General features: G+C 37.3%; 1 protein-coding gene across 3 annotated transcripts; it reads right to left on the bottom strand.

The window, feature by feature from the left end:
- Positions 1 to 422: 422 nt before the first annotated feature.
- LOC103989640 (la-related protein 1A) lies at positions 423 to 12167 on the bottom strand. Of its 3 annotated transcripts, none has more exons than XM_009408553.3 (14): positions 11601 to 12167; positions 9158 to 9731; positions 8896 to 9058; positions 8468 to 8558; positions 8287 to 8358; positions 7478 to 8142; positions 6638 to 6707; positions 3522 to 3626; positions 2949 to 3286; positions 2721 to 2861; positions 2530 to 2593; positions 1993 to 2138; positions 1738 to 1842; positions 423 to 965 (listed from the first exon to the last, which is right to left on the bottom strand). In XM_009408553.3, exons 1-14 carry the CDS (start codon positions 11763 to 11765, stop codon positions 785 to 787), a joined length of 2880 nt encoding a protein of 959 aa, XP_009406828.2. In that variant the 5' UTR covers positions 11766 to 12167; the 3' UTR covers positions 423 to 784. The 3 variants fall into 3 exon arrangements, with proteins under 3 accessions (XP_009406828.2, XP_018683217.2, XP_018683216.2); XM_018827672.2 differs by having other exon boundaries at positions 2847 to 2861; positions 2949 to 3289; XM_018827671.2 differs by having other exon boundaries at positions 2949 to 3289.
- Between the last annotated feature and the right edge of the window lie 187 nt (positions 12168 to 12354).

The raw sequence follows: 12354 nt of genomic DNA on the forward strand, positions 1-12354 counted from the left end.
ACAAAGCTCTCAGATATTTAGAATATAACCGATTTTTTATGTTATAATTTTGCCAATGCTGTGTGATGTGGGATTCTCATACTGATCTATGACGGAAAGCATACACTCAGAAATCGAGAGAAGAAATTGGATGGATCGAAATGTTAATGGTCCTCGGTTGCAGTAAGTATCCTATAAAACTAGTACAAGACATAGTAGGATGAAATACTCACCTCGTTTCGACCTCTGTAGCCACGCTCATGTCGAATCGAAGTAAACGTCGCCTGCTGCATGCATGAACCCATCGTTACAACAAACGTCGAGAAAGGAAACCACCAGGCTTCCTTGTGCAGATGGAGGATAGGCTGCCAACCCCTGGTTCCAAAACACAGAGAGAGAGAGAAAGAGAGATGATAAAACCTTGGAAAACCAGCACCGGCATGTATCAAATCTCCAGCGGAAAACTGGTGACTTGCCTAGATTCAAATCTCTTATTGGTCATTTTCCACAATTCCAGATACAGTTCTTATCCTCCTTATGTACAAATCCGGGCTGGAGAGAAAAGAATTCCTGACCCGGCCAACTTTTTTTACCACCGGCAAGGATATCCCAAAAATCTCCACATGTATGCATGTACAGGGCCTCTGAACCCAACTCTCTGGTTTTTTTCTTTTTGCTTTTTTCCCGGGGGTGGGGTAGTTATGAACCACTGCAAAAAGTAAGTCAACAGGCAAGGCTGACGACTTATCGGGCACAGTAAAGCAGCTAGAACCTACACCAGCCCGGCTATCCATGGTGTGATTTCTCAGTCAACGGAACCACCACCTCTGCTGCTGCTACACTCTTTCCCGGACACCTTGTCTGCCTTCTCCTTAGCCCTGAAATCATCCAAACTGCGGTACTCTTCTCTAAGAAGCCTCTCCAACTCGGGGTGCTTCCTTAGAGGCTCGGTACTGCCGCGATCTTCTCTGTAGTGATGAAATGCCCTAATATATGAAAATTTTGGCAATTAGTAATAAATCAAACAAAAATCGATGAGCTTCAGGTATTATAACTACTGTATACTCTTCTAGCATGTATTGTTGATGAGAAAGATGATACCAAACCAGAGAGTTCTAACAAAACTGCATCAGGGGAAACAATTGGGTAAACCTTGGATACAGAGGTTAGACTTTATATCATCTATATCTTAAGTGGAAAATATATGTGGACCATTTGAACATCAGAAACAAATACACCATTTCTTTAATTATTAAAAAAAAAAACTCTTCATATAGCAAAAAAAGTTGCTATAAATTAAAAGTTCCATGTAATTTCCTGCAAGATTTATGTCAATAAATTTACAACACATCTTTCCGAATTTAAAGATGCTGTGTCAAGCCATCAGAAAATCAATCAGAAGCTCATGCAACTTCTTTGTATAAATTTCTTTTGTGCTTTGATCAGTCCACAATATCCCTAAACAAGCTTTAGACAATGCAGGGCCAGTCTTCTCACATCAAATCCTAATATACTGGTAAACCAATGAATTGTAATAAATAATGAGAGAAGATATCATAGCTACTAACTTTAGCATACAAGATAACATGGAATATAGCATAAATTCCTCAAGCAAGCAAGAAAGTACACAAATGACACAGGTATGTAGTATATCTCATGTAAGAGATGGATGAGCTACACATCAGGAGCAAGCAAAAAATAACTAAACGTTAGCAACCAAGGAAAACAAACTGACAGTAGCAATATTAGACATATTACCAGTATTTTTCAAGACCATAAAGATTGCCTTTCTTGTAGAACTCAAGCGTAAGCTGTTCAAAATCATCATAAAGATCATCTCTAAAGTGTTTCTCCAACCCATAACTGAAAAAAAAAAAAAGAGTAAAGAAAACAATTAGAATTATTCCAAATTTAAATTAATCACAACATGCAAAATAAAGCATTGTGAAACAAAAAGTTCAAGCCCAGAAATTTGTGGTTCCAACATATTCATGACATAATATTCAGCCAAACCTATAAAATCTGAAGAGACACTCTAGTCCATAATTATACTTAGCAGCTGCATCCTCCATTGCGAGCTTACAGAATTCATCGTACATGGATTTGTTGAACATGTCTCTGAGAAAATATGACCAGAACCGGTAGAGAGTATTCATTTCCTGCAAATAAAACAACAGATACTTCATACAATTCATCACAAATAAAATATATAGAATACCTTAGTCGAAGACCCAAACAGAATTTAAGATAAAATATACAGTTGAAACATAAATATTTCAGCATATATGGGAAGCTGCACATGTGCCAGCAGGGAAAACGGAATCATCAGGACATTAGTACAATGTTCAGAGGATAAATCAGGAACCTAAGGACAATGACACACTCCATTAACCCCAATAAGGTCAAATCAATTAAAACATTAAATGTTGTATGGCATATGCCATTAGCAAATGATGTCATCACCAGTCTTAACCAGGTCAAAGGTAGCTTTAGAACCCACATTTTTATCATGAACATCAAGGAAAAAATTAATTAATCATCAAAACCTACCTCACTGCAACCGATTCCTAGTCTCTTACGATCATTAAGACATTTCTTGTGGAACTTCAGATACCTTCATCAAGGAACAGCTGAATGAGAATGGGTACATATAATAAATAACAAATCATAAAATAGCACAAATGAAATAAACATTAATTATGGTGTTAAAGCATTTAAGGGTCTAATGAAAAATCATCTACTTTTGCTGCTTAAATTGATTTTCTTCTAAAAGCTGATGACTTGGATGCTGAAATGGTGGAAATGATTTTGGCATCGATCCCACAGGTGGACTCCCAGAAAGAAAACTATGTGGAGAGCAACTCAACTTTGATGACATCAATCTGGAATGTGAAAGTTGGAAGCAAAGATCAATAAGACATGATAATAAAGCTAGCTGTACCATTTAAACAGAAACTACCAATACTAACCCGGGATTTTCTGGTGGCGTTGATCCGAAAAAAAATCCAACCGAGTTGCTTGGTGGGCTCTCAGACACAATTCCATGATGATTTCGTCCACTGCCATAATTTCTAAAATTGCTTGGAAAAAGACGCCGTTTATGTGAGGTGTGTGATTTGCTGGTGCCTTTATTTTGGCGCCTTCGGGAATTAGCTTGACCAGCCTCTTCAGAGGCATTATTTCCAATATTTATGTTTGCCTTCAAATGCAAAGATGAGGATGCAGTGATGGAAGTTCTAGATTCCCCAGATTTATTCACTGTTCCAACCTTATTCCTCCGACTACTAGATCGTTTGGCATGCAACTCCTGCTAGTTACACAACACCAAAGACATTTATACATCTGCATCAGAGGACTAAAGTTCTACAGAAGAGCAATTGAACTTGACCCAATAAACAAAAAATGTCAATATCAAACTCAGATGGTACAAAACTATCATGCTTATGGCAAAAATGATAAATAAAAGGAATCAAACAACAACAAATTTATTTGACTTATATCACCTGCAACTTCAACAACTGAGAAAAACAAAAAAAAACTACCTGCTCATAAAAATAAAGTCCGTCATTGATAGCAGATGCAAGTTCATTCGATATTGTCTCCGATTGCCCTGAGCCAGTCCTATCATCGTGGTCACCCCTAATATCCTGCAAATATCCATCATTACTGCAGAAACTTTATACAGCAGTACAACCACTAAACATGCCAACTCTGCCAACTGACCTATGGGAATTTACTGTCAAACATCATGTCTATCCAAAGCTATAGATGTAAATAGAATATTTTGAGTTAGTTTACAAGACATTGGTTTATACAAAAGCAGCAGATTGACAACAAAGCAAATTGCTTGATAAAGAAATTCAAATGACCTTGATCCACAAGTGAACATTTAAAGGTCCCCATGGCATTTAAAAACCAACTTGTGTTGTTACTTGGTGTTTACACCAATGCAACAGAGGGATAATACCGCAGCAAAAAGTTTGATATCTTTAATTAAGAGAAAGGAAGTTTGAAGGTTGGCTTTTAACATCTAGAAACAAATTTCCATCCTTCATACTTGGAAAAAATTATCAAGAAATTTCCAATAATTTAAATCTAAGCTGCCACATTCATCCTCAGTGCAAATACTGTCAAGAGAGTTCGGATGATTATTTTTAAGCTTTTACCATAATATTACCTTTTTAGAATTTAAGAAGATTATTAACTTTAGTCATACTAAGAGTTCCCATGGTTCAGTTTTATTGATTTGGAGGACTTGAAGCAAGCTTAGATTTTTCAAACAGTATAAAGGTATCAGTGCAAATAAACTTTTCTTGGACTTTCATGCAGATTAAATAACATGACAAAAGGCAATGTCACGTGTAATTTTATGATGCAGGTAGAGCCTAACAATAACCTCACATGTAAAATATCTTAAGCTATAATTTGTGGTCAGACTAGGTTACTAACTTACACCATAAAGTAATTCACCAGGTAACATCAGAACCTGGAAACAATCAGTAAGCAAATTTTACTGAGACTGGAAAACTACAAAAATTCCATGAGATGTTTGTAAAAACCTGTTAACCTGACTCAAATAGATCCAGATGGGGAAACTTGACTGCTTAGTTAGTTGATATGACTTTGGTAAGCAAGTATCTTAAGCACCAGTTTCAATATAACCAGATCCAACATAATATGCTGTCCATTCGAAATTAACATGAAAGTCAAGATATCTTCATGTACGTTTTCCCTGGGTAGCAACTGGCACCAACTGCATATGGCTGACAATGAAGATAACGCCAATATGTCATATCCATGAACTCATGGTGACTTTAAAATAATACTATTTGATACACATTACACCCTATAATTATGGAAGAAGCTTCACTGATGATTATGGATGGTGCAAAAAATCAGTTTCAACCTACTGACATGACTCTCTTCATTAGAGGTCAGGAAAAATGGCCTATTTTCAAAATAGTGAGGTTTGACGTGATATAACCCAGCCCTTCACCAAGGTTCTATGTGCCATATACTGTGAGTGATGTACGTGCCAGCCACAACTAAAATTGCATGTTACTGACTCCTGTTGTTGCATGCAGCATTCTTTCACAAAAAGGAAGTGTACCAACATGAGTACAAATATTGTCACAGTCCATGTCATTTGCCATCTCTAAGGATGTGACTTAAAGTGAAAAACAGAGGCTAACAAATACCAAAAGAAATAGTTCCAAACCAATAATGTAATTCCACAATCAGCCCTGATTAGAGCTCCAATTGAAGGACAGGTAATGTACCCTAAAGATGCTACGTACAAATTCATTTCTTTTCATCAAACACTAAAATACAAACACAAAGGTCTCTCCTCTTTGATTGAGGTACTTACAAAGCAGAACAATGTTTACAAAAATAAGAAAAGTGATCTAAGGCATGTTTGTTGCATGGAAAAATGCAAAAAACAAAGAATCTTTTATTGTATTTGGAATGTAGAAAAAAAAAAGTTATTCTCTTTCCACAAAAATGCATTGAAGAGCCAATGAGAAGATTCTCAGATGTTTTCTTTTCATCTTCCATTGAGAAAAATCTGAAAAATGAAGTCAAATTTTCTTTGGAATCTGGAAAGTACTTGCCAGATCTTCGGGTTTCACTGTCAAACAAACAATGGAAAACATTTCCAAAGGAAAATGAGTTTTGTGAAATTTTCTGTACATTCAAAGACACCCTGGAGAAAGGATGTAACCGCAAGATACAAACAAGAAAAACAATATAGCAAGACTACCGTCAATAAATAAGAAAAGAACACCTTTTAATTTCAAAAGAAGGGATAAAAGAGAAATTTCTGCTTTTTCCATTTCTCTCCCAGTTAAATTTTTGGGTGTTCCTTCATCCTTATATGGCTGGGAAATAATCAATGCATTTGTTTTCACATAAAAACAGCAAGGTAAAACAAAGCTATTTGACCACTAAATGAACCCTTTAAACTTAAAATCAGACTGGATGTACGTGGAAACCAATGAAACACAACCAATTCAAACTTTACTTCACCAACCTCACCACTAAGCATGACAATAGCAATCATGCAATTTACTCACCTCTTGCTGCAAAGCATGGAACTAAGTATTTCAGTCTATGGACCACACTATAGTTGTTCAACCACTTCAACAGTTTCAACATAACATGCCTATGGAAGAATATCAACAATACGACTATTTTTTTAACTGCAGCATGCCATACTAGAGCAACAAACTGTACTGGTCTGAAAGGAAAAAGTATGCAAGTAGTGAATGAAATTTAATTCCTAACTTCAGAACACTTGTAACTTTTGGTACAAGACCTACATGAAAAAAAACACTTCATATGCACAAGACAGTTTTCAGTTATCTGCAATTTCAAGTATCTAATTTGAACTAAAATTTCTAACACACGTTTCAGAATATATTAAAATAAAATACTTAACCAAAGAAAAAAAAAGTCAACAAATAGGCAGCCCCAGAGAGAAAATCATCAAGCCAACTTATCCAAATTTATAATGGTTGATGTACAGTTAATAACTACATGAATTTTACCCACCTGAAAAGCAGATTTGATATGTAATTTTATAACATGGATCAGAGAAGCAAATATGACAGTGTGAAAAATTAGAGAAATTGGTTGAAAAATATTATCGTAATCTTGCCTGTGTCACAATTATGAGTCTATGCACATCTTGATCATTAACATCCATTTCATCCTCTTCATCATCAACTCTGTTGTATATTCCATCATCGGAGAGAAGGATTGAATAAGTAGTAGAACAGAAAATTCAACTAGTAAAAGTGAAAACCATAATTCAAAATAGAGCATTGTCATTACTATCACAAGGCATCTAAACAACATTGTATCAAGACTTCTTAAACAATGATATCTACAACATGAACTTGCAAGATCACAGAATTTGGTACTTTTATTGTTCAATCACTCACAACATGAAGTTGATTGTCCCTGATACATCTAGAGCCAAGCACCACTTATGCAATTAGATACTTTCACGGGCCAACTTCAGAGCATAATTCAAAAGCAAGGACACATAAAGACTAATTAAGGAAAAATTAGAAAAATATAGCGAGTCGTCTTAAAACTAAAAAAATAATTTAAGGTGACTAAAAATTCCACTCGCTTTGGATTCCCCATGCCATAATGCTATGTGCATAGATGACTTCTTAGTGTTTTGCTGTGATAATAAAACACAACTGAGCCAAGAAAAGAAGTACCAAGACTTATCAGCTACATAGATGTACTCTAGTTAGATAAGTGTCTGTCAAAGGTATCTAAATGCTATCATATTCTGCACCACAAAATTGATAACAACTGAGTGCAACATTTGAATATTCTTATACAAAATGTTATGATGTGCATCCAAGCCAAATAGATAATTTGTGATGAGGTATGCAAAAGCTAGTTCAGGAAAGGAAAAACTTGAAGCAGAATAAGGCACCTTAATAAAAGGAGCGCTTAACAGAATAAACCTCTTAATTACCTTTTGCGTAAAGAGAGATGTTCCATCTCGTTTGTTGTCTGCTCTAATTCGAGCTCCTCATCAAGCATAAATGTGCTTTGCGCATTGAAGATAAGAGACTCATCCAGGAAACCACTATCAAAACCTGAATTTTGTGTGCCAGAACTCTCTGTTTGGAAAAAAATTTTCTCGAGTTTAGGATCATTACTTGACAGGTTGGCTGCATCCTCTGAATTTCTGGAGCTAACAGCATCACCCAATTTAATATTGACATCAACATAGCTTCCAGTGGAGTCATTACCAAGTGTAAAACTACAACCACTGCAAGGATCTCTTTGTCCGGCCTCAGAAAATAATCCAGATTCTACCTCCTTGTTGTTCTTGCTATCTCTATCATATACTATTTTTCCATCACTAGTAGGCATGTCCCCAGTAATAAATTCTGAATACTTATTAGTTTCCTTTATATGACAATGATTTGTTTGATCTGAATATTCATCATTATCTTCAGTAACAGCTTGATGGCTATTGTGAGAAATGCAATGCCCATTAGTTTCAGTAGTATCAATATTCTCCACCCTGACAGAAGATTGGCTCTCCATGGGCTGAGGTTGTGGAGATAATGTAGCATGAGTTGAAACCTTAACCCACTTAGACCAATCACCACGCCGCCTTATTTTGTCATCCTGCCAATTCAAATAAGAATAAGAACCTAAAAACATAAAATAAATTCATAGTCTTTGTTTTACATATTTGACCAGATAAAATTAGCAAAATTAACTATAAAATAGCAAATCTTGTTTCTAAAACTACAAAATAACTACTGCAACCTTGACTTCTACCAAACTTGAGCCCCGCAAAGCATCCAGAATCAAGGGTATATTATTTGTCATTTTCTTTACCTGCAGGACCATCCATTTATCAGTAACAACATCTTGCAAATCTATTTACCATTGAAAGTTTATTCATATGGCATCACACGAAAATATTTAGCAGCAAAATAAAGTGTACCCTATTGAAATCCGCAATTCTATATATAGGTACCCATCCCTGCTCATCCAGTAATGATATCAAGTAAACATCTGTCTTCAAGTTCTCATCACTACAAAAGAATATTACAGTTAGAGCAATGAGACAAAAGAGAAAAATAAGGTACAAAGATGACTTGCTTTAAGTGGAACTACATCTACAGCTCTGACCATAAAAACATCACACAAGTTCAATTCATGAAATGATCCCAACCTAATGTTGAGATAGCACAGTTACATAAATGTGAAGTGCACATGTTGAAGGTCTCAGACAGAAACATACATGTCCTGTTTGCAACTTTGCATACCAGGTTTAACTGCAAACTTACGTTCAACAACTCAGAGCAGCAGCCCATGTGATAGAAGAATTAACACTAGATCAAATGACATGTGGCAAACATAAAAACCAACCTGAAATAGTACTCAATTTGCCTGACTATATTAGTTCTCAAAGCAGCCATCTCCGGTGTTAGACTGGGATAGACAGGAGGAGAAGGATGTGAAGAAAAGCGAGGAGGGCCATGCATCATTTCAAGAGGAGCAGGAGACACATAATACATGGGAGGGGGAGGACCTGAGATTGAGCAACATAGATTAGTTATGCAAAAAAGCAATATGATTCCAGTTAAAAAAAAAGAAAAAAAAAAAAGGGAACATTTAGATGAAATATTACCAGTGAAACCAGGTCCATTAATGAATCCAGGAGCAGGACCAACAAATCGTGGAACTGGCCTAATAAAAGTTCTTGGTCCAATAGCTTGTGGCATATTGATGCTGTCCCTCGGACCAAAAGCCCGATGATTGCCCCATGTTTGATTGAAATTGTTAGGAGGTTCACAAACATTATATGGTCTACCACCATATCCAGCTCCGGGATGCCAATTACTTGGATCTCCTCGTGGTAGTGGCTGAAGATTTCTGTTTCCCTCATTTCCTCCAGCTTGACCGGTTGGGACAAAAACTGGCATATGAGATTCCCCAGATTTCACAATGTGTGGCTGACCATTAGGAAATGGTGTGCGGCATGTCTGATAAGCATAATCATGAACTATCAGGGTTTGAGGTTGTAAAACTGGATAGAATACTGGTTGCCCTGGTTGTTGGTGGTATGCAAAGTGTACAGGAAAAGATGGCCCACCATTAACCAGTGTGTTACGTCTGGGACCATGCTTGTTAGAATGCACTGAGTGATGCTTGGAAGAATAGTTACTTCCAAATCCACCAGATTTGCGCATGCCCATCGACCCCTGAAAAGAAAGAGGAATACGCTCACAGACAATATCCTTAAAATGAAAACTAATCACCAAACTAGTACATAAAAAACACACAAAAGGTACAAAAATTTGTAAACTTCTAACAATCGTCAATTTTTACAAACAAAGCTGAATTGAACAGAAATGAAATACACTTTCCCATATATAAGCTACAATGTATAGAAATGGAATATATGTTTCTTGTTTAACCATAAAAAAAATGAATGTTGTTCTCCATTATTTCTCCTCCAACAAGCATATTTAGCCAGCCTGTAGATTCTTATGCTAAATAATATATCGTACATCTACTGACCATTGTTTGGGCTATCAACCAGAGCACGGATGGTAACACAGGAATCTTGATTCTTGAACAAACTGGAGAACAGCTTGCAGTGCATCCGCATACAGTTTATAATGAGCAGACCTTGTTGAGTCACGTACTGAATCAGTCAAAGGATTAAGGAAACTTTCTGTGTGACTCAAGTCACTCAACCATAACTCAAGCTCAAGTCAAGCAGAATCAGCCCAAGTGATAACCAAATTACCGAATCATAAAAATCAAGAAGGTCAGGTTCAGCTAGGGTTGGAGATCCAAAGTTCAAAGTTCAAATAAGCTAGGTTTTGACAAGTGGTTATAATAGTCAACTTAGGCTTGGGAGTAGCTGGAACCCAACTCAACCAAGTTGCAACCCTATTGAAAAGACATGCAAACGTTGAGAAATGAGCAGGCCCAATTTTTATCTTCTTATTCAAAGTAGGATCTAACTAAAGAAATATATTCTTGCAACTTGCAAGCATAATTCCATCAGATATATTGCACCCTTACCTACACAAATTGGTGACCGACAAAGCTATTGGACAAATACAAATTAACACAGTTACTCAGCAACCAGCAAAGAACCACACACCAGTGATTGTAAATCATAAAAGCATTGCTACCCACACAAAATTAGTTATAGGTCGCACTATCAACCCCACCCAGCAAAAGCATAAGTATAGAAAGGTGTTACATATCCTGCTCCCCATGATCTATATAATTTCAAGTACTTTTTAACATCCATTACCTTTTCATGTAAAACCAATATGTAATTTTAAACTTCTTACTCCCACAGAAATTTGACATTTATTTGCAGAAACCTAACCATGGATTCATCATGTGATGACTCTATATGCTTACAATTTTAGTAATCAGTCGCACCTGATTTTGAACTCAACTAGATTGTATAAATCACTAGTAACTATGGTAACTAGCTAGTCAAATCAGATACAAAATTTTTGGAGCTGAGAAACCTGTTCAACCTTAATGCCAGTACTTACTTTAACAGTAAAACATACATTAAGTATTAATCTCTTGAATGATGCAACATGTATAGTGCAATGTTCTGCATGTACTAAACCAATGCATGCATGGGCTAGCACAACACATTTGCAACAACATAAACACTCAGAATCGTGTTCCATCACATGGTAGTTAGTCTTAATGTTTCAATCCTTTCTCTTGGTTTTCTTTAGTAGCTTAATCTGGTTATACTCGCAGAAAGCATCCATGATGGGCAATCCAGAACAGGATTTTACAATGAAAATACCATGCAGGTGGATAAATCAATTTATAGCAAAGTGGCACACAAGATGCATGCCATCAACGATGTAAATTAATATTTAAAGGTAACTATATGTAAAAAGCATAAAAGCTAGCAGTTAATGAGACCAGAAATAGAGTGTCATTCTTGGAAATATATTCTTTGAGATTAGCATTCTTGGAATTAAAAAAATAAAATGATGAATTCAGAAAATAGACTCTGTCGCTAAGTGTAATACTCAAGATCTGATACATTACACCATAAAGAGCGTCAAAAGACTGACCTGAACTGGAGGAGGGGGTGGTGGAGGCGGCACATTCCATGGAGCTGGACCTGCATTGCCCATCGCCATAGGTGGTGGCACAGCAGCAGGAGTCACCTTATCAGCACAATCCGGCGAACCTCTGGCCCTGGCATCTCCAAGCGTGGGCCATGACTCTGCGTCCATCACCGGGTCGTCTGGCTTTTCGCCATCCACTGAACTTGTCGTTTTCCTCCACGGCGACCGCCCAGTCTTCGCTGCCGCCGGCTCGTGCGCCACCACCTTTCCGGGATCCACGCCGGCACCCGCTGCTGGCGCAGCGGAGTCGCTTTCCGTCGCCAGGGTATGAGTTTGGGGCAAATCTAATCCGAGAGAGATCAGAAAGCACAAAGAACAGAATCTGGCATTTAGGGCAAGGCGCCTAGCACAGTGCAGAGAGGCGGTCGACGAGCGTCCATCGTCGCCCGATCGGAGATTGCGCCGAGATCGGATCAAAGGGTTAGGGTTTTAAGGGGCGTGGCAACAGAAGGCGGGATTAGGGTTTTTGGAAGCGGGTGGAGAGCGACAGTTTTGCGGGCGGCATGGAGGGCGGATAAAGTACGCTGCAGTAGGGTTTTATATGGGAGAGCGAGACTAGCTATTGGATGTTTACTTGGCAACACCGGATTGGAGACGAGTTAACGGGTTGCCAATTCGAAATCCGATATGTGGCCTCGAATTAATTTCCATTTTCGAAAAAAAAGGATATTGAACCCGATAATTATTTGGTTTAAAC

This window comes from Musa acuminata, chromosome BXJ2-6, assembly GCF_036884655.1.
Source record: "Musa acuminata AAA Group cultivar baxijiao chromosome BXJ2-6, Cavendish_Baxijiao_AAA, whole genome shotgun sequence".
In the NCBI taxonomy this organism is placed as follows: Eukaryota; Viridiplantae; Streptophyta; class Magnoliopsida; order Zingiberales; family Musaceae; genus Musa; species Musa acuminata.